The following is a 25,771-nucleotide window of genomic DNA, read 5'->3' on the forward strand; positions in this document are numbered from 1 at the left end:
GGACCGTCTGAAACAGATTAATCCACTTTCCATTACTTTCAATGGGAAAGTTCGCTTCAGTTTATGAACATTTCAGTTTATGAACAGACTTCTGGAACCAATTGTGTTCATAAACCGAGGTACCACTGTAATATAGAAAATAATAGTGCAAGTATTTGTATTTTTAATGTAATAAATAAGATGAATTTTAAATACCCAAAAAGAAAACAGGAGAATTGCACCAAATTTCAGATAAGTATCTTAAATCCACTGAATTTTAATCTCCGGCAAAATTTTGGAAATATATCCAGAAATATTGAAGTTAGCAGATGGAAAATAGAGGTAGAAATGAATGTCATCAGCTTGCTGATGATGCCTCACCCCAAACTCCAGGATTACTTTCCCCAAGCATCATTTACATCAGTGTCTAATGAGGGATGAGACATTCCCTATCAGAAGACCTCCATCAGAGTAAGCTGTTTGCGTGACATTATGCTGTGTCAATGTTAAAAATGGCTTCACCATTCTTTTTTATTTCTTAATTTTCATTCGTTTCATTTCTTAATTTCAACTTTTAAACATTTCTTCAAATATGTTAAAACTATTTCCCCTCAAAATGTTTATTCTACCTAGAAATTACAGAAGATTCAACAAGAATTTCGAAAGCTTGCAGAAGAGAAGGAGATAATGGAGGATGAACTTCAAAAGATGAAAGGTTCAGAGGTAATTATTTTTCCAAAACTTCTACTTCGAAATTACAGAGGATTCAACAAAAACTTGAAAGCTTATGGAAGAGAAAGAGATAATGAAGGATGAACTTAAAGATGAATGCTTCACAGGTATGATTATATTTTACAGAAACTGCAATCCTAAACAAACCTATTGAGGAGGAAACCCAATGAACACAGACTTAATTTCAAATGAACCTGCATAGAATACATGCACAGAATACATCACTATCCAAACATTCATTTATCTGAACATAAACTTCCCAAACTTCACTATATGCACAGCTGATTCAAATATCCAAACAGCTGGAGTTTGTCCACTTCCTTATTTGTTTGTGATTTGCTGGTCAGCGGGAACCATTTTGGGGCAGAAACCAAAATGGGGTTGAAACCATTTTGGGGCAGTAACGGGGAGAGATTGGACATTTCACAAAGCAGGAGAGATCAGACAAACCAGTTTTTCCTTTGTCTCTCTTTTGCTGATTGGCCGCACCCATTTTAGGAAGAAATGGTGGAAGAGGGGAGAAAGCTTGCAGATTGGGAATGTTGTTGTAAGGAATAATGGAAATTGCCCAATGAACAATTTCCTGGGAATGTCCAGAAAGTGGGACTTGCATGTAGATGGGTTTTTGCCAGACATTATTCAACAGGAAAAAAGGATGAGAAGGGGAAAAGGAGTGAATTTAGGAACTGACTTTTATATTGCATTACTAGCTGGCCCGGGCACGCGTTGCTGTGCCTGACTCAGGGTCCTTGTTTCCCAGGAAAGGGGGAGGATGTGTCCATCCCCCCTGGACTATGTCCCCCCCCTGTTGTGTCTTATCCCTGTGATTCCTCCCATCCTGTCGCGACCCATGAGGTAGCCTGTCCCCCCTCCCCCCACCCCGGGTCGTACCTGTGACTCCGCCCCTCCCTGGCTCAACCCATGACCTATTTGGGCCCCTCCCCCCCACCCCCGGCCTAGTCTGTAAAGTAGAGCCGAGGCCTAGTCTGTAGGCCTTGGCTCGGCCTAGTATGTAAATGCGAGCCGAGGCCTCCGCCCTGTATCTCCATTCCTTGGCCCCCACCCTTGGAAAAGGAACTGTCAGCTTCTGGGTTCTATTTCCCAGCATGCACTTTGGGGTGAGTTGTGTGTTCTGAAACACGGGGTTTGGTTTTTTTTACGTGGCCCAGGTGTGACATCTGTGTGCGGAAAGTGTCTTAGGTTACTCTCTTATTCGTGTGTGGCGTTGTGTCCAAATTTCAGTGCTATCGGTCAAGCGGTTTCATTGAACATTAGAGAGGAACGGACATGCCCAGTTTACACACACACACACACGTGTGTGTGTGTGTGTGTGTGTGTGTGTGTGTGTGTGGATATATATATATATATGTATATACCGGTATATATATATATATATATATATATATATATATATATATATATATATATATTTATATATGTATATATATATGTATATATATATATATATATATGTGTGTGTGTGTGTGTGTGTGTATAGATGTTCTTATTGTAATATTGCTTAATGGATATAAAGGACACAGTACAATGGATATTATAGATGCAGTTGTTTTTCCATCCCTATATATGATGTTTTGTTGTTTTGTATCCTCGTGGTGTCTGTTTTAAGAATGAAAATGTAACCAAGGGGAAGAGTGGAAATATTCTTCCTCTGAAAGGTCTCTGGAAGTTCTGTGCTGTTTCCTGCCCATTGCATCTTCAAATGTGCAACTGTGCAAGGAGCAAGTAATAATTTTCTTATGTAACCTACTTGGTGTTTTCTCACATACTTTTATCAGCAAGAAAAAGGAGCGCAAGATACAAGGAAAAAAATGTTATCAAAACTGGAAAAAGAAAAAGAAAAAGTTGAAGAAAAACCACCTCATGTAATTGTAGAAAAGTAAGAAAAGTAATTAATAATCTAGGTTGCAATCTAAACTCCCTTTCTTGGTTTGTTTGTGGGGTGGAAGTGTCCTCCACCCAGCCCTGACAATTTTCACTGGGTTCCACCCACAGTGATGCTAGCATCATTTTGCTCACACAAAACTCCCCATTTGTTTTGCCAAGTGAGTGGGAAACTAGAAGTGCCTCTATTGGTATCCGCACCAGTTGCAGCCTGCCGAAAGCCCCACTGAGAAGTTTGCTTCTGGCTTCAACTAGAAATGCTTCTAAAAAATTGACTTAAATTACAATTAGGAAGTGATATTCACCAAATTCAAGATAACTAATTCTGCAACCCCATGCATGACTATTAAGAAACTAGTGTATTTCAGCCCGTTCAATAACGGGCTCTAGAACATCCTGGGGTTCGGAGAAGCGCTTGCGCAGCGCTTCTCCGAACCCTGGGACCTGTCATTGCTGTCGGCGGCAAGGGGACAGGAACGGAGGAGGAGAAAGCGCTGCTTTCTCCTCCTCCGTTCCTCTCCCGCAGCCGCCGACAGCAAGGAGACCTCCCAGGGTTCGGAGAAGCGCTTGCGCAGCGCTTCTCCGAACCCTGGGACCTGTCATTGCTGTCGGCGGCAGGGGGACAGGAACGGAGGAGGAGAAAGCGCTGCTTTCTCCTCCTCCGTTCCTCTCCCGCAGCCGCCGACAGGAAGCAGAACTCCCAGGGTTCGGAGAAGCGCTTGCACAGCGCTTCTTCGAACCCTGGGACCTGTCCTTTCTGTCGGCGGCAGGGGGACAGGAACGAAGGAGGAGAAAGCGTTGCTTTCTCCTCCTCCGTTCCTCTCCTGCAGCCGCCGACAGGAAGCAGACATCCCAGAGTTCGGAGAAGCGCTTGCACAGCGCTTCTCTGAACCCTGGGACCTGTCCTTGCTGTCGGCGGCAGGGGGACAGGAACGAAGGAGGAGACAGCGCTGCTTTCTCCTCCTCCGTTCCTCTCCCGCAGCCGCCGACAGGAAGCAGACATCCCACGGTTCGGAGAAGCGCTTGTGCAGCGCTTCTCCGAACCCTGGGACCCGTCCTTGCTGTCGGCGGCAGGGGGACAGGAACGGAGGAGCGCTTTCTCCTCCTTCCTTCCTCTCCCCCAGCCGCCGACAGGAAGGACGCGTGCACTCTCCCCCCCCCTGCCTCCTCCAACCGCCGCTCCTCTCACGGGCCAGGGAGGGTTGTGAGGAGGCCTCGCCGGCCTCCACCCTCGCTTCCCTGACGTGCCCTGCAGTGAGGCGGTGTCCGGCGGGAGCGGCGGTTGGAGGAGGCAGAGGGGGGAGGAGAGTGCGCGCGCGCAGTCTCTGCTGTCCAATCCCTGTATCCCTGGGGCACATGCGCAGTACCCCAGGGACACACGGGACAGCTTGGACGCAGGGACAACTTGGACATTATTATATAGGATACTGTAAGTTATGTTGGGTTTACTTGGGTAGGATGCTTTATCTTGATGCTGTGTGTTTATGATATTGCCAGTTTTTCCTAATTAATTTCACAGCAACGTTTTGATACACTTGGCCATGTCTTCCTCCTGGACTGATTTGGTTGGATGGCTATTAGAGGCATTTACAGTGGTTCCAACAGCATTAGGTGATCATCTGCATGGTACCATTTTGTTCACATTGCTGTTTAACAGTAGCATAAAGCCATTGGAAGTGATAATTGGGTCATTTGGGGTGACATGTCATCAGTTGCACTTCTCTGTAACAGCTGAATTCAGAGAGGCTGTTGACTGGTGCCTGGACTTTGTGGTGGGCTTGATGAGGGCCAATAAATGGACTCTGAACTCTGAATCCTGGTAAGACTATGGCAGTTCCCAAGTCTGAATAATTGGTCAATTACCTGCTTTAAACAGGGTCATACTCATCCTGAAGGAGCAGTCTGGGATGCTTCCAAATTTCTCTCTTTCACTAGGGGCCCAGGTGACGTCACTGGTTAGGAGTGCCTTTTACTAACTATGGCTGATAGGACAGTTGCAACAATTTCTGGACTGGGATAGCTTTACTACTACTGCTGCCCATGAGGTTGAGCCAGAAGCTGCAGCTATTGCAAATTGCAGTGGGCCTTCTTCAGATGCCATCTCATCAGAAGCCTGTTCAGACAGACACTGTTTCTATTGTCTATTGTTTTTACATATGGATTTATTTTTAATTGTTTTAATCTATGGAGTTGTTTTTATTGTTGATGTTTCCGATATGAAATAGGTTCAAGATACTTAATGTGAAGCAAGGGCGTACCCACCACGGGGCAAGTTAGGGCAGCTGCCCTACTCTAGAAGCAGGGCTGGTGGGCAGAGGCGGAGCACAGCCCGGCGGAGCGCGAGTTCGCCATTCCCGCCGCGCCGCGCCGCACCCTCCCTCCAGCTCCCCGGCGCGCCCTCAGGCAAGGCCAAGCGCGGCGGGGAACCAGGGAGCGCGGCGCGGCGGGCGGGAACGCTGAACTCGCGCTCCACTGGGCTGGGCTCCGCCTCCGCCCACCAGCCCTGCTTCTAGGGAGGGGCACAGCCCAGCGGAGCGCGAGTTCGCCGTTCCCGCCCGCCGCGCTGCGCCCTCCCTCCAGCTCCCCGTCGCGCCCTCTGGCAAGGCCAAGCGCGGCGGGGAACCAGAGAGCGCGGCGCGGCGGGCGGGAACGCTGAACTCGCGCTCCGCTGGGCTGGGCTCCGCCTCCGCCCAGCAGCCCTGCTTCTAGGGAGGGGCACAGCCCAGCGGAGCGCGAGTTCGCCGTTCCCGCCCACTTTGTGGCCCCTCCCCTTCCGTGCCTTGGCCCCTCCCCTTGCCCCCCCCCAGTTTTGATCCTGGGTACGCCCATGATGTGAAGTGATTTATAAATTGAATCAAATAAATAAATGTTTGTGAACATTCTGCGCCATTATTCTAGTTTCACCAATTTATGACACCTCTGCAGGAACAATAAAATGTATTTTGAGTGCCTTATTGACTTCACAGTTTGCCCTATATGTTCTTAATTACAGACCAGGAAGACCAACTCCCATTCCTTTAAAGCACAAAGACGCTGAAAACCAAAAAGTGAAAGAAGAACTAGCTAAAGCTCAGGTACTATGTATTCTAGTTCCCTGCAAATGTCTAAACAAAAAACAAAAAACTTTAACCCAAAAAGGGTTGATAAAACCACCAACATATCACAGAACATATCTGTGGACTATGATTTGATAGTGGTTTTCTTTTGACTGTAGATTTATGCAGCAGTGGCTGCTGCTTACAAAACCGGGGGGGGGGGCTGCTAGGAGGTCACAAGGGCGTAGCCAACATGTTCTAGTTTTCTACATATCCTCCTCCTGTCAGGGGTACCTGGTATGGGGGGGTGCAAGGGACTTCACCCCCCTAAATATTTTGAGGCAGGGGGTGAGCCCCCCAATATTGAGGGGGCTGCCACCCCCACCACCCCAGGCGATTGCCAGAGCACCGGGCAGGGGCAGGAGGCTTGGAGGGCGATTTTTCGCCCTCCACGTCCTCTGCTGTGATTGCCAGAATGGCCTAGCAGGCACCTGCACAGACCACAGGCATGGCCCGACGGGTGTGTGTTTGCGTCAGTGTTACATGTGTGACATCATGCTCGCACGACAACTCCCCCAATGTTGGGCCCAGCTTGGCACACCTGCCTCCTTTGGAAAGATGCTGCAGACATCTAAGCACTGCAGTTTTACAAACAGCTAGCTCCTAAATAAACGGAAAAGTTATTTAAAAGGGGTTCCTGCTGTTACATTTGCTTCTCTACTAGGACAAAAGTTATGTGCTCCCCAATGCTGGTTCTCTCCCTATCCTCTTTTTCAAAGAAGCAGTTGACACTCAAAATATTTCAGTTTTATTACTTAGTATCTAAGTGTCTTACCTTGCTTCTGAAGGGTCACTGCTGTCACAAGTTCTAATGTCAGTTTATGCTAGAAAAATTGTACTTTCCTCTGAAGTAAGCCCCACTGAATTCCATGAGAATTGTTCCAGGCTCTAATCAGGGCCGTCTTAAGCTGATCTGGCGCCGTGGTGCACGGATCCCTCTGGCAACCCCCACCCCCGTGTTTCCCTCTGGGCGGGCAGCAGCTGGATGGCGGCTCCGGGCACCATGCGGCGTGGCATGGCAGGTGAGGGCGGCACTGCTGACGGGGCTGGAGGGCGGCTGCTCCAGCGGGGAGGAGACTTCAGCCGTGGTGTGGCATGGTGGAGGCGGGTAAAGGCGGCGCTGCCAGCTGGGCTGGAGCCTCCTCCCTGCCAGAGCAGCAGCCCTCCAGTCAGAGGGAGGCTCCATCCGTGGCATGGCATGGCGGGTGAGGGTGGCGCTGCCAGTGGGGCTGGAGGGCGGCTCCTCTGGCAGGGAGGAGACTCCAGCTGCGGTGCAGCATGGTGGAGGTGGGCGAAGGTGGTGCTGCCGGCAGGGCTGGAGGGTGGCTTCTCGATGCCCCTGGCTCTAATTCAGCCCAAAAGAAGCACCTTAGTTCTGCTCCAGAACTGGCAGGGAAGCAGTAATGTGATGGGAAGCAGACAAACCAAGAGAAGGCAGCAAACAGTGTGAAAGGCTTATGGGGCTAATGTAATGATAATATTATAGTACTCCAAGGTACAAGAGAAAATACACAGGGAATAAAGGATCACATGGGAGGGTTTAAAAAGTGGAGGTACCAAGCAAAGAAGCTACTGGTACTCAAGGTTCACAAACTTGCTGAAGGAGGAAACGAAATCATGACTACCACAGTTCAGAGAAGCAGAGGGGAAGGGTATAAACAAGACAACTCACTAAAAAAACAGCAACACAAGACAACTCACTCATGCATGATCCACTCTCAGAAAAAGTAAAAGCTACTCAGAAAAATATAAACGGATCTGATAATCAAAGGCACATTCACCCAAACTGTAAGGGAGGGGAATGAAGTGGTAGGGGAAGAGAGGAAAGATGTATGAGGAGGAAAAGTAAAATCAAAGGCTGACAAATTCTAAAGACATTCCAACTCACACACAACTTACCCAGGGCAGCAAGGAACAAATGGGGGGTGGGCAGGGGGAGAGGAAAATACATAATAGAACAAGAAGTGAGGCTAAATGTGATCAAGGAGAAAGAGAAACCCCTGGATGGGTGGCAGGAGATCGACAGCTTTATATAATATGAAGCAATCTACTTCCTCAACTCTGCAATCCCTGCCTGTGGGTGATAGATGGCAGTATCGACTTATCTGATGAATTTATATCCAGAGAAAGTACAGTAATCACTAACATTAGGGAATCCAGTCAGAGCCTAAAGCAGTTCCAGGCCAGGTTTTACCAAACAAATAAAAATAAATGTCCAGGAGCTGATGTTACACTTCAGGCAAGGAAGATGTATCCAAATTTGCTTTTATTTTCTTGCAGAACTATCCCTACAGTTTATGAGAGGACTAAAACAGGATTCAGCAGCTATCGTCCTTCTCAGTTGCCCCAACAGTTTGTGCTTCTCTTTCCCCAGAGTTCTACTCTTATTATTATTTACTTAAGGGAGTAGTAATATACTAATATAAATTTTCATAAGATTAAGGCAGACTCAGGTGATTCACACCTAAGCACCATTCCCACCATCAAGTTGATGGACTCGCCAGATCAAAAAATAATTGCATGTTCCAGCACTCCCACCCTTCCCTCTCATTATAATTAATTGTCCTATTTAGTCCATTAACTTTAGTAAGATTGGAAAATATGAAACCTCCCCATCCAAAAAAACAAATTGATGTAACTAAAATACAGAAAAAAACAGCTATTGTACAAAAAGATATGTGTCCCCTGGTGCTCACTCACACAAATAACCAGTTCAGTTGCGTGGGGCGGGGGATTACCAAATAAAAATAAAAATAAGCAAGCACCTGATCAGTGAAGACAAACATAGTCCTAGGGCCTAGTTAATGCTGTGTGGCTTTCAAGGAAACAGCTCTGAGCATTCTGGGACTGCACTTTAAGGCAACCCTTCCTCATCCTAAACAGAAGCTTGAGTTGCCTAATAATAACAGGAGAGAGATGGAACCTTCACAACTAGGACTGAAAAGCTTGCAGCTCTAGTGCTCAAATTTCACATGGTTTTTGGTTTTTCTCCCGAGACAGGTAGAAGGGGCCTCTTGGCTATACTATACTGTTGCACACCACCCCAGTCTCTGAGGAGTGCAAGATTCCAGGGGTTCAAGATGCTTACTTAGTGTTTGTGTTTCCTTTAGTAATGAGGCACAGTGGAGACTGTGGTGTATTTATGATATATGGTCTCACAGAGTTCCTTCCCTTGTTTTTAATAACCCCTTACCCAGGCTATCAGCTCACCAGGAGGTTAGTGTGGCTGTTCCAAGAATTTGAAGCCTTGATTAGATTTAACACTTGCTTGATCCAGGGATTAGGAGGGTCTGGCATATAGCCTACTCCCCCCCACTCCCCCAGAATCATAACAATACATTTCAAGTAGGATTGACTGAGTGATGCAGAGACCTGATTGGTCAGAGAAAAAGAAGAATGACAAAAATGCTCAGAAGTATAAAATGTCTGTGGGGCATGAAAGAGTATGTGGCTTTGAAATGGTTTTAAATGAATGAATGAATGAATGCTTGCTTGCTTGGCTGCTTGCCATTCTCCTTGGGAGAGTTGTGCCCCAGTAGTTTGAGTGTGCCAACCTTCACTGGGGTCTCAGCTAGACTGGTAAAGGAAAAGTGTTTTATATAACACTGTGACACCAGATGGCACTTTGGAGTCCCATCTTTCCCAACTGGATTTCTTGTATGAAGTTTGCAATGTGTTTAACTGAAACGCTTCCTTGATGTATCTAGATCCAGCTTAGGTCTATGGATATATATACAGTAGTACCTCACATTATGTAACCCTCTGGTTACGTAAATTTCACATTACGAAAGTGGCAAACCCAGTTTTGCCAAACCCAGTTTTGGACCTAGTATTGGACTGGGTTTTGCCACTTGTGCATGCGCAGAAGCGTTCTACCGCTGTGCACGTATGCACAGAAGCGGGTCCTCTGGTTGCGAAAACCTTGGGATCCGGCCAGACCTCTAGAACGGATCCCGTCTGCAACTGGAGGTACTACTGTATATGTCTTAGTTCCATGTTTTGCAACATAGCTCTTAGTTCCATGTTTTGCAACATAGCTGTGCTTGAAACTACTAGATCATGATTACTATGGCTTAGACAATGGAGACAGATTGGATGGTAGTGACAGGGCAGGGACTTGCACAATTTCAAGAGGATCCATATGTTTGTGTTTACCGTCTCCCTCTCCTGGCCCGGGCAGTCCAGGCTCGCCTTTTCATATCTCCTGTGGAATTTGACTTCTTCTCCTTTGGTCACTCTATTTTCCTTCCATACCAGTATCCCCTTTCCTTCCTTCCTACCTAACCACCCAACCCTTTCCTCCTATCCTTTCTGGTCAGTCCTCTTTCTGTTTTGCTGCTCCGGTCCTGTTCTGAGCCTTGAAAACCACATAGAGCTGAAAGAGGAAGTGAGAGAAGAGTGCTGAACTTCCTACTTCCTCTTTCATCTCTATCTACAAGGAATAATATATTTTCTGGACATATTTCGATTTGGCAATCATTAAGCTGTTACTTGATCTTTACTATACAATATCCAATATCACACAGCTGTGACACCATTATCAGTAACATTGTTTGATTTAGAATTATCATAGAATCATAGAATCATAGAGTTGGAAGAGACCACAAGGACCATCCAGTCCAACCCCCTGCCGAGCAGGAAACACCACCAAAGCATTCTTGACATATGCCTGTCAAGCCTCTGCTTAAAGACCTCCAAAGAAGGAGACTCCACCACACTCCTTGGTAGCAAATTCCACTGCCGAACAGCTCTTACTCTCAGGAAGTTCTTCCTAATGTTTAGGTGGAATCTTCTTTCTTGTAGTTTGAATCCATTGCTCCGTGCCCGCTTCTCTGGAGCAGCAGAAAACAACCTTTCTCCCTCCTCTATATGACATCCTTTTATATATTTGAACATGGCTATCATATCACCCCTTAACCTTCTCTTCTCCAGGCTAAACATACCCAGCTCCCTAAGCCGTTCCTCATAAGGCATCATTTCCAGGCCTTTGACCATTTTGGTTGCCCTCTTCTGGACACGTTCCAGCTTGTCAGTATCCTTCTCGAGCTGTGGTGCCCAGAACTGGACACAGTACTCCAGGTGAGGTCTGACCAGAGCAGAATACAGTGGTACTATTACTTCCATTGATCTAGATGCTATACTCCTATTGATGCAGCCCAGAACTGCATTGGCTTTCTTAGCTGCTGCATCACACTGCTGACTCATGTCAAGTTTGTGGTCTACCAAGACTCCTAGATCCTTTTCACATGGATGTCTCCCATCCTGTATTTGTGCCTTTCAAGCGTAGTACTTTACATTTCTCCTTGTTAAAATTCATCTTGTTTGCTTTGGCCCAGTTGTCTAATCTGTTAAGGTCATTTTGAAGTGTGATCCTGTCCTCTGGGGTATTAGCCACCCCTCCCAATTTGGTGTCATCTGCAAACTTCCTCAGGATGCCCTCAGGCCCATAATCCAAGTCATTGATAAAGATGTTAAATAAGACTGGGCCCAAGACAGAACCCTGTGGCACCCCACTAGTCACTACTCTCCAGGATGAGAAGGAGCCATTGATGAGCACCCTTTGGGTTTGGTCAGTAAGCCAGTTACAAATCCACTGAATGGTAGCATTGTCTAGCCCGCTTTTTACTAGCTTCTTTACAAGAATATCATGGGGCACCTTGTCAAAGGCCTTGCTGAAATCAAGATAGGCTACATCCACAGCGTTCCCTTCATCTACCAGGCTTGTAATTCTGTCAAAAAATGAGATCAGATTAGTCTGACATGACTTATTTTTCAGAAACCCATGCTGACTTTTAGTGATCACAGAGTTTCTTTCTAGGTGCTCACAGACTGTTTGCTTAATGATCTGCTCTAGAATCTTTTCTGGTATTGATGTCAGGCTGACTGGGCGGTAATTGTTTGGGTCCTCTCTTTCCCCCTTTTTGAAAATAGGGACAACATTTGCCCTCCTCCAGTCTGCTGGGACTTCGCCTGTTCTCCAGGAATTATCAAAGATTATTGCCAGTGGTTCTGAAATCACCTCTGCCAGTTCTTTTAATAGTCTTGGATGTAGTTCATCTGGCCCTGGAGACTTGAATACATCTAAACTAGCCAAGTATTCTTGTACTACCTCCTTACTTATTCTGGGCTGTGTTTCCCCTGCTGAATCATCTGCTCCATATTCTTCAGGTCGGGCATTGTTTTCTTTTTTGGAGAAGACTGAGGCAAAGAAGGTATTGAGGAGTTCTGCCCTTTCTCTGTCCCCTGTTCGCATTTCACCATCTTCTCCCCTAAGTGACCCCACTGTTTCCTTGTTTTTCCTTTTGCTACGGACATACCCATAAAAGCCCTTTTTGTTGCTTTTAACCTCTTGCTTTTAACCTAATAAATTTCGTGCTTTATTATAGCTTTAGAAGAGAAGGATTCTTTTATTTCACAAAAAACATATCCCCCTCACTTATTACTTAAAGTAATCAGGCCTCATTTCAACTCAATTAATGCATTGGTAATTAGTTTCTTTTGGAACAGATCCTCTGGGACATAATTGGAAAAACAAATATGTTTGTATATCTTTATGTAATAGGTGCAGTGTATATTTGTGGAATGGTAGAGAATATTCTAGAATGTTGCTGTATGAATATTTTGGTAAGAAACCCAAATTGTGAATTCAAATGCCTAAACATATTTTGACATTGTAGGCAAGTATTCAGACTCTTGAACAAGAGAAGAAAATGCTTGAAGAGAAACTACAGAAAGCTTTAGAGGTATTGCTTGTACTGTTTTGATGTTGTTAAAAGGTAAAGGTAAAGGACCCCTGACAGTTTAGTCCAGTCGCGAACGACTCCGGGGTTGTGGCGCTCATCTTGCTTTACTGGCCGAGGGAGCTGATGTTTGTCCGCAGACAGTTTTTCCTGGTCATATGGCCAGCATGACTAAGCAGCTTCTGGCGAAACCAGAGCAGCGCATGGAAATGCTGTTTACCTTCCTGCCGGAGCAGTACCTATTTATCTACTTGAACTTTGATGTGCTTTTGAACTGCTAGGTTGGCAGGAGCTGGGACCGAAGAACAGGAGCTCACCCCGTCGCAGGGATTCGAACCGCTTACTTTCTGATTGGCAAGCCCAAGGCTCAGTGGTTTATACCACAGCGCCACCCACGTTGATGTTGTTAAGAAACATTAAAAGGAGAAACAGTTACAAGTTTAGGTTTCATAAATTGCTAGAACTAGGGGTTGTTTTAAAAACCACCATGTGTATTCAACCTTCATGCGCACTCCACTGCTGTAGATTTCTCAGATCACAAAGCACAGTAGAAGGAATAAGTGAAATTCCTTGATTTGGTCTAGACTTTAGTCCTACAACTTCATATTCCATTGTTTCTCATGCCCACAATAACAAGACCTGCAAACTGTCCTTCTTGTCCACTTCCTTCCTGTCAATAGTGGTTAGCCATACTTCTCCCTAGCTATTTTGTGAGATTTTGCCTTCTCTCTCCTTGACTCTTTCCTTCAAAATGCTTCTACCTTTCCAATTCTCTGGTTTTCATTCCATTATTTACTTTGGCCTTCAAGTTAGGCAACTTCTCTCACACTCCTGTCTCCAGTCCCTCCCCAGTCACAGCATTAGGCCCTTTGTTCATAAGCACTGTACACCCCCCCCCAAGTGCTCTTCTTCGTTCATGTCTCTGCTTAGTCAAGCTTTTTTCCCCGTTGATCCTCTATTCTTCTTTCTGTACCCTTATGCTGCACCATTCTGTCAGTCATTCAGACTTCTTGCTATTTAGCTTCCCTTTTGGTGAGCCATTGAATCATTGAGTTAGAAGGACCACCAAAGATAATCTAGTCCAGGCATCCCCAAACTTCGGCCCTCCAGATGTTTTGGACTATAATTCCCATCATCCCTGACCACTGGTCCTGTTAGCTAGGGATCATGGGAGTTGTAGGCCAAACCATCTGGAGGGCCGCAGTTTGGGGATGCCTGATCTAGTCCAACTTCATGATAGTGTAGAAAATGCACTTCTACAGCATCTTCAAGACATGGATGGCACTGTGGTCTAAACCACTGATCCCCTTGGGCTTGCTGATTGGAAAGTTGGTGGGTTGAATCCGCACGACGGGGTGAGCTCCCGTTGCTCTGTTCCAGCTCCTGCCAATCTAGCAGTTCAAAAGCATACCAATGCAAGTAGATAAATAGGTACCGCTGCGGTGGGAAGATAAACAGTGTTTCTGTGTGCTCTGGCACTCGTCATGGACCTCTGTGCGCCAGTAACAATTTAGTCATGCTAGCCACATGACCTGGAAAGCTGTCTGTGAACAAATGCCAGCTCTCTCAGTCCAAAAAGCCAAATGAGTGAGATGAGAGCCGCATACCATAGTCTCCTTTGACTGGACTTAAGTGCCCAGGGGTCCTTTACCTTTACAGCATCTTCGATAGGTAGCAACTCACCCTCCATTTCAAAGCTTCTAATGAAGAAGAATCCACCACTATCACAAGAAAATAAAAAAATTCCTTCCAGTAGCACCTTAGAGACCAACTAAGTTTGTCATTGGTATGAGCTTTCGTGTGCATGCACACGAAAGCTCATACCAATGACAAACTTATTTGGTCTCTAAGGTACTACTGGAAGGAATTTTTTTAATTTTTATTTTGTTTTGACTACGTCAGACCAACACGGCTACCCACTGTAACTATCTATCGCAGTTTGTGTCACTGTTGAGCAGCCTGCACTATCAAGAGGTTCTTCCCAATGTTTAGTTTAAACTATTTTTATTTTTATTTGAATTTGTTTGATTCTTAGCCACTGGAGGAACAGAAAACAAAATTGCTCTATTGTCTATGAGCTTCTTCCCAACCTTCAGTCTGCTGTCTTCCCCAGCTGCTGCTGTTCTTAATATTCATGTGAGCTTTATTACAGCCCCACAGAAACGCAACTGTAACTATGCTGACAGTTTGATTCCCTGAGCAGCTGGAATGTTTGTCAACATTCTATGCTATTATGCCAACTTGGCCAATTGGTGTTAGAAACTTAATCTCTAGGCAAGTGCAATATAATCCAGATAATATTGTTGCTTCTGAGCTGAAACTGTTTAAATTATTATGGTTTCATTTTTCTTTTAGTCTTGTCTGGGTTTCTCCATATATTGCTGACTCTAGGACCCCCCTCCTCACAAACTGTACATTTCACATTAAATAATTGTAAAGGTTGTATTTATTTATTTTTAAATAGGAAGCAGAGATGGCTAAGATTCATCTTGCTGAAGTACCTCCAACTATTCCAGATTGGCAATTCCCTCATATAGAAATTGAAGATGAAAAAGATGTACAGAAGAAAGGCAAAAAAGGAACAAAACCTAAAGGAACAGATGTACAAAAAATGGCTGTCAGTGGACCTGACACAGGAAAAGCAGGAGAAACATTTCCAGCAAAAGATGTGAAACAGGAAGGTCAGGAAAAAGAATCTGAAAAAAGGATGGAAGAATCACGGAAAACAAAAGCAGGGAAATCAGAAGGAGTAAGTAATGCTTCCTATTTTGGTTACTAAAATATAAATTTTGAATGAAGCATTATTTACAACTACAAGTTTATACTCCTTCCTCTGGTAACATTATGGCTATATCTTTTGAATATGAATGGCTAGGCATAACATTGGCAATATATATATTCAGCATGCAGCTTGAGCCTTTTGTTAAGCAGAGGAAATAATAATGGAGGAGATAGCATACTGACTCATTGAAAAGAAAATCAACCATTCTGGTTTAGACCAGTGATCCATCAATGGCCAAGTGGCCAAATGTAGGTATCCTTCTTCTTCTTTGGCGATCACTCGTAGCCGAGTAAGATTGTCGTCCATAAACACGGTTTTAACAATGGGTCCATAAGTGACTGTGGAGGCCAATTCTGGAGTTGATCATGGTGTGGATTTGCCAAGTGTGCCTTCCTCTTAGCACAATTCTCCCTTGTGTCCCGAGATCGAGTTTCTTCAAAGCCCATGACACCTTTGGTAAAGGCTATTCTCCAAAGTTATAACCGTAGGATTTGAAGAACATCACTGCAATTTCTTTGGATTTACCTTAGGTATTTACATTTAGATAATGTTTATTTGAACTCTATATTTTTATTTGTTTCAACAATTTATGTGCTGTTTAATTACAGTTAATCTCAAAGTTCAAGAGACCCCATACAGTGAAACTAAAAATGAGTTAAAACTGTAAAAAACTGTAAAAACTGAATAAAAAAAGTCTATAATGGCCAGATGTTCAACAGGACCTCAATTGGAAGGGAATTTCATAAAATTGGATGGAAGGGAATTTCATAAAATTGGACACAGTACAGAATTCATGACTCCTGATGGTTATGAGCAGTATGTCTGAGCCATGGGGGTCAACTAACAACATATCCTCCAAATAGTTCAATGATTGAGGAGAGTTGTACAGTATCATGTGGTCCTTAGCAAACACAGGAGCGGACCCTATGTGGTGCTCCTGTCAATGTGCTTGCACAGCACAGACATTCCTAACTTCTCTGTGGAGATTTTAAAAAATAAATGCAAGCAGAAGAATTTCTTACTGTAAAACTGGCTCTTGTTTAGAAATAAATTTCTCCAGTCCAGAAAATGGTTAAAAAAGCTTTACTAACAGAACTTGGCTTCAAACATTACAAAAACAAAGAAAATATGTTGTTTCATACACATATAAGCATATTCTGCTCCCAGTATAAAGTCTGTAGGCTTAATTTAGCAAAAATCCAATATTTGAGCTTTCCAGCCTATCTGCCTCAGGCTGTTTAGAACAAAGGGAATATAGATTTAACATGGAGGAGTTTAGTCAATTAACATATGTAAACATCTTGTAACCCAATGTCAGTCTCATGACTCCAGCTGCAGAAAGATAGAATAATAGAATTGTAGAGTTGGAAGGGACCTTGAAAATCATCTAGTCCCCTACAATGCAGGAAAGATTACCACACTCTTGTAATGAAAATTTACAGCTATCCTCCATCTCAGTCCCCATGGAAAAACACTGGCTTCCCTTCCCAGTTAACTTCAATACTAACACATTCATTTTTAGGTAACATTAAATATCTTAGCTGTCTGAACCAGGGGCGTACCCAGGATCAAAATTGGGGGGGGGCAAGAGAGGGGAAGAGAGAGGGAAGGAAGGAGGGAGGGAAGAGAGAGATGGAAGGAAGGGAGGGAGGGAGGGAGGGAGGAAGGAAGGGAGGGATGGGTGAGAGAGAGAGAGAGAGAAGGAAGGAAAGAAAAAAAGAAGGAAGGAAGGAAGGAAGAAAAGAAGGTGTAAGGGAGAGAGAGAGAAAAAAAGGAAGAAGGGGAGCCACGGAGGGGGCGAAAACAGCCCGATTTCGGGCTGCTTCTCCCCCCCCCACGTTCCTGTCGCTGGCTGCAGCCAAGGAAGGGGCGGAAACAGCCCAATTTCCATAACCTGCAGCGACTTTCCCCCTTCAGTTTTCGAAGGGGAAAAGTGCGGGTTATGGTCTGTAAAATACGGGAATTTTTATTTTTTCTTCTGGGGGGGGGCAGCTGCCCCTCCCGCCCCTCGCTGGGTACACCCATGGTCTGAACTCTCCCACTGTCCCTCCTGTTAAACAGCAGCAACTCAGCTGCTTGGAAGTCAGGTCAGCTGTGCTGCCACTACTGATAGGTTGAGCCAGGGATAACAATAGGCAGAGCTCTGCAGGACTCTCATCAGATGCAGATGCAATTAAGCCCTGTTGTATGTAGTAGACATATTTCTGCTTAATATGCATTGGATTGTATTAGTAGTGCAAAAGGACTTGGTTCGAAGAATATATATTTGATTGCAGCATTAGGATTCCCTTCTGTTTTTACTCACCTTCACCTTTAACATCAGCCTGACATATGGAAATTAAACAGGTGAAGCTCTTTGTGGCATGGCAGTGAGGAAAGCAGTCTCCAGCTTCAGATTCTGCTCATATAGTTAGAGGGGAGGACTTAAAAATGCATAGGACTGCAGCTTTCATTAAAATTTTTTTGTCTGCCTAACAGGCAACTGCACAAAACTCAGAGGAGCAGAGCCTTAAAAAAAGGAAATGTTGGCAATCCTGCTCATAGTGTGTAGTTGAGAAAGATGCTCAGATAATACACTTACAAATTGCAGGGGTCAAATAGAGTTACCATGTTTTCTTCTCAGAGGTCAACAGATGTAGCTTTCCCAGGAACAGATTCGACAAAATTTTGTAGCCTGCTTCACTCCAGGCACTGAAATAAATATGCGCTAAATTTTCCAGCTGGCACAAATCAGTTATGCCTCACTCCATACCATTACATAGTAGGCAAACCTCAACATTGGATATGGCATGTGAACATCAGGCCCCTCTCTCAAAGTGCAGCCCCCATTTCACAGCAGCCAAAGCTCAACTGTAGTTAAAATACACAAACAGTGCACATCAAGAAAGAAAAAGAAAAGGGAAAAAGTGACCATTCATTTTATACCAGCCAAAGCTCTCGGACCCCCATCATGTGCAAGTCAAGCAACATTTTTTTAAAAAAAGAAATAGTAACTGGGAGCTGGAAGTGAGAGCTGGACCATAAAGAAGGCTGATCGCCGAAGAATTGATGCTTTTGAATTATGGTGCTGGAGGAGACTCTTGAGAGTCCCATGGACTGCAAGAAGATCAAACCTATCCATTCTGAAGGAAATCAGCCCTGAGTGCTCACTGGAAGGACAGATCATGAAGCTGAGGCTCCAATACTTTGGCCACCTCATGAGAAAAGAAGACTCTCTGGAAAAGACCCTGATGTTGGGAAAGATTGAGGGCACTAGGCGAAGGGGACAACAGAGGACGAGATGGTTGGACAGTGTTCTCGAAGCTACGAACATGAGTTTGACCAAACTGCAGGAGGCAGTGCAAGATAGGAGTGCCTGGCGTGCTCTGGTCCATGGGGTCACGAAGAGTCGGACACGACTAAACGACTAAACAACAACAACAACAGGGATTTATTTATTTACAGTGCAACCCTATACATGTCTACTCAGACTCCACCCCACCACCCCCGTTGAATTAAATAGGATTTACTCCCAAGGAAGTCCATATAGGACTGCAGCCTTAATATTCAAGTACAGAAGAACATTGTAATGACAAAGCATTTGCACCAGTAATTTCTAACTCTTTTATATTTTGCTGTAGTGACAAATTTGGCTTAGTGAAGGTTATGAAAACAGCATTTTAATGGGAGTAGGGAGAGAATTGAAGTATATACAGTGCGATCTTGGTTCACGAACATAATTCATTCTGGAAGTCCATTCAACTACCAAAATGTTCGGAAACCAAGACATAGCTTCCGATTGGCGCAGGCACCCTGGAAACAATAGCCAACAGCCGTATCGGACGTATGGCTTCCAAAAAATGTTCGAAAACCGGAACACTTCTGGCTTTTCGGTGCTTGGGAGCCAAAATGTTCGAGTACCAAGGCGTTAGAGAACCAAGGTTCCACTGTACTCCTCGTAGCACTGAGCTGGAAACATATTACATTCATTTTGCTCAACAAATTATCAGTATGCTGTTTTTCAGAATTCAAAATTATTTTCTAAAGATACGATGCAACACCAACCTAAATCTTCCTGTTGTATGAATGTTTCTTCATGATTGTAAATAAGTGAGATTTCAGGCATGATACTTACGATAAAAAGCAGTATGTTTGCTGGAAACACCCATGAGTACAGTGTGAAGGCTTCCTCCCTGTAGGTGTTTGTGCTGTGTATGTGGGTGCCAGGAGCTACTTGGCGGGCATAGTATAGGGGTCTGGCTACTTGGCACACTCCTCAGTCATGTATTAGATGCTGAATAGGGCTATTATTTCCATTCCATTTGTTCTACAGTTCTGTATAGTTTTATATAACTTTGTCTTCATAGGCTGATTCCAAAACTGTGAAAGCCAAAGATTCTGCAGAAATAAGAAAACGACGTCAAGCAACAAAAGGGTAGGCATACTTGAAAGTTTATAGCTTATTGGTAAGATAATGCAGTGCAGTGCTGGAACTTTATATACTGCTTGACTGTAAAAACAGACAAACCTCAAAGCAGTTCACAAAAAGGATACAACAATCTTTACATAGGGCCATTTGTTAACACACATTCATGATTATGCTTAACATATGGCTGTTACAAAAAAGTAGTGGGATTGCATGATTGGGAAGCTTTGATTTCTGCCTTTCCAGAGTAGCATTACAAAAACAGATATAAATAGTGACTTTTACTACAAGCCACTGTAAAATAAAAATGCACTCCCCCCCCGTCATATTTTTAAAAATGTATAGCTTGCTGCTTTCTAACGTGCTTTTTGTCCCATGCTAAGAAAATGTAATACATCAAGAGATGGGACTTTGTGGTGCATACATACTATTTTGTTTTGCTTTGCTGTTTCAGTGCACAATTACACTTTTTAGCTGCTACTGAAATTTTAGATATTCTTGATGGCATTGGGGACAGATGAATCTGTCAGTTTCAGTTTCTCTTGGTTACAGGTAGGTAGCCGTGTTGGTCTGAGTCGAAGTAAAATAAAAAAATTCCTTCAGTTGGTCTTTAAGGTGCTACTGAAGGAATTTTTTTATTTAGTTTCTCTTGGTTTCTCACTTTTCCAATCTTAAGTTTAGTTAGTTCAACATTTCCACTTCAGAATTTTTAATTTTGTAAATTAATTAATTAATTAAAGATGCTCATGAAAATTCACCAGCAATTTAGTGTGCATTTCTCAAACACAAATTTGAGGCTTATTTTCACTAGCATATACAGGTGAAACTCGAAAAATTATAATATCGTCGAAAAGTTCATATATTTCAGTAATTCAACTTAAAAGGTGAAACCAGTATAGGAGATACTCATGACATGCAAAGCGAGATATGTCAAGCCTTTATTTGTTGAAAATTTGATGATTATGGCATACAGCTGAAGAAAACACCAAATTCACAGTCTCAGAAAATTAGAATATTAAATGAAATCAATAAAACAAGGATTGCAAATACAGTCATACCTCGGTTTAAGTACGCTTCGGTTTGAATACTTTCAGTTTAAGTACTCCGCGGACTCGTCTGGAACGGATTAATCCACTTTCCATTACTTTCAATGGGAAATTCACTTCAGGTTAAGTACGCTTCAGGTTAAGTACGGACTTCCAGAACCAATTACACTCATACTTTGGGTTAAGTACGCTTCAGGTTGAGTACTCCGTGGACCTGTCTGGAACGGATTAATCCACTTTCCATTACTTTCAATGGGAAAGTTCGCTTCAGGTTAAGTACGCGTCAGGTTAAGCACAGACTTCCAGAACCAATTGTGTACTTAAACCGAGGTACCACTGTAGAACAATATTGGACCTCAGAAAAGTAGAAGCATGCATATGTACTCAGTACTTGGTTTGGGCCCCTTTTGCAGCAATTACTGCCTCAATGCGGCGTGGCATGGATGCTATTAGCCTGTGGCGTTAACTGAGGCGTTATGGAAGACCAGGATGCTTCAATAGCGGCCTTCAGCTCTTCTGCATTGCTTGGTCTCATGTCTCTCATATTTCTCTTGGCAATGCCCCATAGATTCTCTATGGCACGGGTGTCAGACTCAAGGCCCGCGGGCCAAATCCGGCCCGCCAGACCTCGTCATGTGGCCCGCCGAGCGCCCCAGCCAGCGGGACCCAGCAGCGGGACCTTGCTGCTGAAGCGCCGTGCCGACAAAGCGCCGACAAACAGCTGGGGCCTGGGGGGGTAGAAAGGCGGCCGGAGCAGTGCTGCGTGGAGCGCCCCCAGCCACAGCAGGAGAAGGAAGAGGCAGCTTGCCGGGTCAGCGCCCAGCAGCGCCGCACGGAGAGTCCCGAGCCTCTGCGACGCAGCAGTGCTCTGTAGCACTTTGAATCCTCCTCCTCCTGCCACGGCTCGGCGCCTGGAAACGGCTGCTGCTGCTGCTGCTGAAGCACAGACAAAGCACCCAGCAGCGCCGCGTGGAGGAGTAGGAGGATTCAAAGTGCTACAGAGCACTGCTGCATCCCAGAGGCTCGGCACTCTCCGTATGGTGCTGCCGGGCACCGACCTGACAAGCCGCCGCCTCCTCCTCCTGCCTCACCTCCTCCTCCTCCTGCCGCGGCTCAGCCTCATGAACGTGAGCTCAGCAGCGGCTCAGCCTCACGAACGTGCAGCTCTGAGGCTTTACGCACGTCTGCTAAAACGGGCACCCACTGCCTCACGCTGCACGGGAAATGCTTTTTGCCCCTGGGGGTCCCTTTGCGCTCTTTTCTGGCGCTGAATCAAGGCGGCGACCCCCCCCTTCCCTTTCTTCCTTCCTCTCTCTTGTTCTTATTCTTTCTTTCCCTCTCTACTTCCTTCCTTCTTTCTCCCTTTCCGTCTTCTCTCCGTCTTTCTTTTTCTTTCCTTCTTTATTCCCTTCCTTCTTTCCTACTCTTCTTTCTCTCCCCTCTTTCCTTCCTCTCTCCCTCCTGCTCCCTCTTTCCTTCCTTCCTTCCTTCCTTCCTTCCTTCCTTCCTTCCTTCCTTCCTTCCTTCCTTCCTTCCTTCCTTCCTTCCTTCCCATCTTTCTTCCTCTCCCTCATTCTTATTCTTTCTTTCCCTCTCTACTTCCTTCTTTCTTTCTTTCTTTCTCCCTTTCCGTCTTCTCTCCCTCTTTCTTTTTCTTTCCTTCTTTATTCCCTTCCTTCTTTCCTACTCTTCTTTCTCTCCCCTCTTTCCTTCCTTCCTCTCTCCCTCCCACTCCCTCCTTCCTTCCTTCCTTCCTTCCCATCTTTCTTCTTCTCCCTCATTCTTATTCTTTCTTTTCCTCTCTACTTCCTTCTTTCTCCCTTTCCGTCTTCTCTCCCTCTTTCTTTTTCTTTCCTTCTCTCCCCTGTTTCCTTCCTCTCTCCCTCCTGCTCCCTCTTTTCTTCCTTCCTTCCTTCCTTTCTTCCGTCCTTCCCATCTTTCTTCCTCTCCCTCATTCTTATTCTTTCTTTCCCTCTCTACTTCCTTCCTTCTTTCTCCCTTTCCATCTTTTCTCCCTCTTTCTTTTTCTTTCCTTCTTTATTCCCTTCCTTCTTTCCTACTCTTCTTTCTCTCCCCTCTTTCCTTCCTTCCTTCCTCCCTCCCCTCCCCTCCTCTCCCTCTCCCTCTCCTCAGAAACATAGGATGCTGCTTTATACTTCTGGCCCTTAAACCCTGGAACCAGGAGAGCAGCTCCAGTGAGTCAACCTCAGCCAGTCCCTTTGGTGAAGGGTGGTGGCTCACTGGCAGAACATCTGTCCTGCATGCAGAAGGACCCCAGCATCTCCAGGTACCAGTAGCTCTGCAAAGCTCCTGCATGAAACCCTAGCGAGCCTCCACCACCCAGTGCAGTTATCAAAAATCATTTTTCAATAAATTGTACAATAATTGTACATTTGAATATCTACTTGCCATTATTCTGACTATGTTTCTGCTTTCAGAGCTAGTTATTACTTACATTATTACAAAAAAGTAATAATTGAATGCAGTGACAATAATTTATGATAATAAAGAGTGGACACATTGTCCTACAGATACAACCGGCCCTTTGAGGGTGACCAAACTGCTGATGCGGCCCCCGATGAATTTGAGTTTGACACCCCTGCTCTATGGGGTTCAGGTCAGGCGAGTTTGCTGGCCAATCAAGCACAGTAATCCCATGGATATTGAACCAGGTTTTGGTACTTTGGGCAGTGTGGGCAGGTGCCAAGTCCTGCTGGAAAATGAAGTCAGCATCCTCATAAAGCTCGTCTGCGGAAGGAAGCATGAAGTGCTCCAAAATCTCCTGGTAGATAGTTGTGTTGACCCTGGACTTAATGAAGCACAGTGGACCAACACCAGCAGATGACATGGATCCCCAAATCAACACAGACTGTGGGAACGTCACACTAGACTTCAAGCATCTGGCATTGTGTGCCTCTCTATTCTTCCTCCAGACTCTGGGTCCTTGGTTTCCAAATGAGATGCAAAAGTTGCTCTCATCAGAAAAGAGGACTTGGTACCACTGAGCAACAGACCATTCTTTTTTTCTTTAGCACAGGTAAGACGCTTCTGATGTTGTTTCTTGTTCAGGAGCGGCTTGACAAGAGGAATAGGACATTTGAAGCCCATCTCCAGGATCCGTCTGTGTGTGGTGGCTCTTGATGCACTAACTCCAGCCTCAGTCCACTCCTTGTGAAAGTCCCCAACGCATTTGAATGGTCTTTTCCTGACAATCCTCCACAGGCTGTGGTCATCCATGCTGCTTCTGCGCCTTTTTCTTCCACACTTTCCCCTTCCACATAACTTTCCATTAATGTGCTTTGATACAGCACTTTGGGAACATCCAACTTCTTTTGCAATTACCTTTTGAGGCTTTCCCTCCTTGTGGAGGGTCTCAATAATGGCTTTCTGCACAACTGTCAGGTCAGCAGCCTTTCCCATGTTTGTGATTCCTACTGAAGCAGAATGAGGGACCATTTAAAGGCTCAGGAACCCTTTCTGGTGTTATGGATTGAATAGCTAAACACTATTCTAATTGTCTGAGATTGTGAATTTGGGGTGTTCTTCAGCTGTACGCCATAATCATCACAATTACAACAAATAAAGGCTTGACATATCTCACTTTGCATGTCATGAGTCTATCTCCTACAGGTGAAACTCGGAAAATTACAATATCGTCGAAAAGTGCATTTATTTCAGTAACGCAACTTAAAAGGTGAAACCAATATATGAGATAGATGCCTTTATTTGTTGACATTGTAATTATTTGTTGTAAGGCGGGTCAATTATAAATGGAATGTAATTAATGAATTGTAATAGTGATGTTTATTTTTGTATTATTGTAACTATTTGTTTTATTACTGTGGAATTTCCAAAAGAGAGCATTTGTAAAAATTAAAATTAAAATAAAAAAATAATAAGTTGCATTACTGAAATAAATGAACTTTTTGACGATATTCTAATTTTTCAAGTTTCACCTGTACATTTGTATGCACATTTCCCCCTAATACACACAAATATTGGTTTTCCTGTCGCACAGTGGTTCAGTGTGTCTGGCAGTTAACCAGAAGGTTGGTGGTTTAAGCCCCACCAGGGACATATGTTGGCAGGATTCCTGCATTTCAGGGGATTGAACCAGATGACTCTCAAGGTCCCTTCCAACTCTATAGTTCTAAGATCCTATTAAATATTTTACATATTTTACTAAATATTTTAATATAGGAATGTATAAAAATAACCTCCCATTGTTGTTGTTGTTGTTGTTGTTTAGTCGTTTAGTCGTGTCCGACTCTTCGTGACCCCATGGACCATAGCACGCCAGGCACTCCTGTCTTGCACTGCCTCCCGCAGTTTGGTCAAACTCATGTTCGTAGCTTCGAGAACACTGTCCAACCATCTTGTCCTCTGTCGTCCCCTTCTCCTAGTGCCCTCAATCTTTCCCAACATCAGGGTCTTTTCCAAGGATTCTTCTCTTCTCATGAGGTGGCCAAAGTATTGGAGCCTCAGCTTCACGATCTGTCCTTCCAGGGAGCACTCAGGGCTGATTTCCTTAAGAATGGATAGGTTTGATCTTCTTTCAGTCCATGGGACTCTCAAGAGTCACCTCCAGCACCATAATTCAAAAGCATCAATTATTCGGCGATCAGCCTTCTTTATGGTCCAGCTCTCACTTCCATACATCACTACTGGGAAAACCATAGCTTTAACTATACGGACCTTTGTCGGCAAGGTGATGTCTCTGCTTTTTAAGATGCTGTCTAGGTTTGTCATTGCTTTTCTCCCAAGAAGCAGGCGTCTTTTAATTTCGTGACTGCTGTCACCATCTGCAGTGATCAAAGAGCCCAAGAAAGTAAAATCTCTCACTGCCTCCATTTCTTCCCCTTCTATTTGCCAGGAGGTGATGGGACCAGTGGCCATGATCTTGGTTTTTTTGATGTTGAGCTTCAGATCATATTTTGCGCTCTCCTCTTTCACCCTCATTAAAAGGTTCTTTAATTCCTCCTCGCTTTCTGCCATCAAGGTTGTGTCATCTGCATATCTGAGGTTGTTGATATTTCTTCCGGCAATCTTAATTCCGGCTTGGTATTCATCTAGTCCAGCCTTTTGCATGA

At 44.6% G+C, this 25,771-nt stretch overlaps 1 protein-coding gene across 1 annotated transcript in view; it reads left to right on the top strand.

The window, feature by feature from the left end:
* Nucleotides 1–25,771, top strand: part of CCDC7 (coiled-coil domain containing 7) — a 172,071-nt gene that overhangs the window by 20,095 nt on the left and 126,205 nt on the right. The window contains exons 13-18 of the mRNA XM_088654182.1: nucleotides 613–702; nucleotides 2,508–2,608; nucleotides 5,606–5,687; nucleotides 12,386–12,451; nucleotides 14,913–15,197; nucleotides 19,577–19,644. Coding sequence (XP_088510308.1) covers nucleotides 613–702; nucleotides 2,508–2,608; nucleotides 5,606–5,687; nucleotides 12,386–12,451; nucleotides 14,913–15,197; nucleotides 19,577–19,644 — 692 coding nt within the window. The remainder of the gene's footprint in view (nucleotides 1–612; nucleotides 703–2,507; nucleotides 2,609–5,605; nucleotides 5,688–12,385; nucleotides 12,452–14,912; nucleotides 15,198–19,576; nucleotides 19,645–25,771) is intronic.

This window comes from Zootoca vivipara, chromosome 11 (genome assembly GCF_965207765.1).
Source record: "Zootoca vivipara chromosome 11, rZooViv2.hap1.1, whole genome shotgun sequence".
NCBI classification, from domain to species: Eukaryota; Metazoa; Chordata; class Lepidosauria; order Squamata; family Lacertidae; genus Zootoca; species Zootoca vivipara.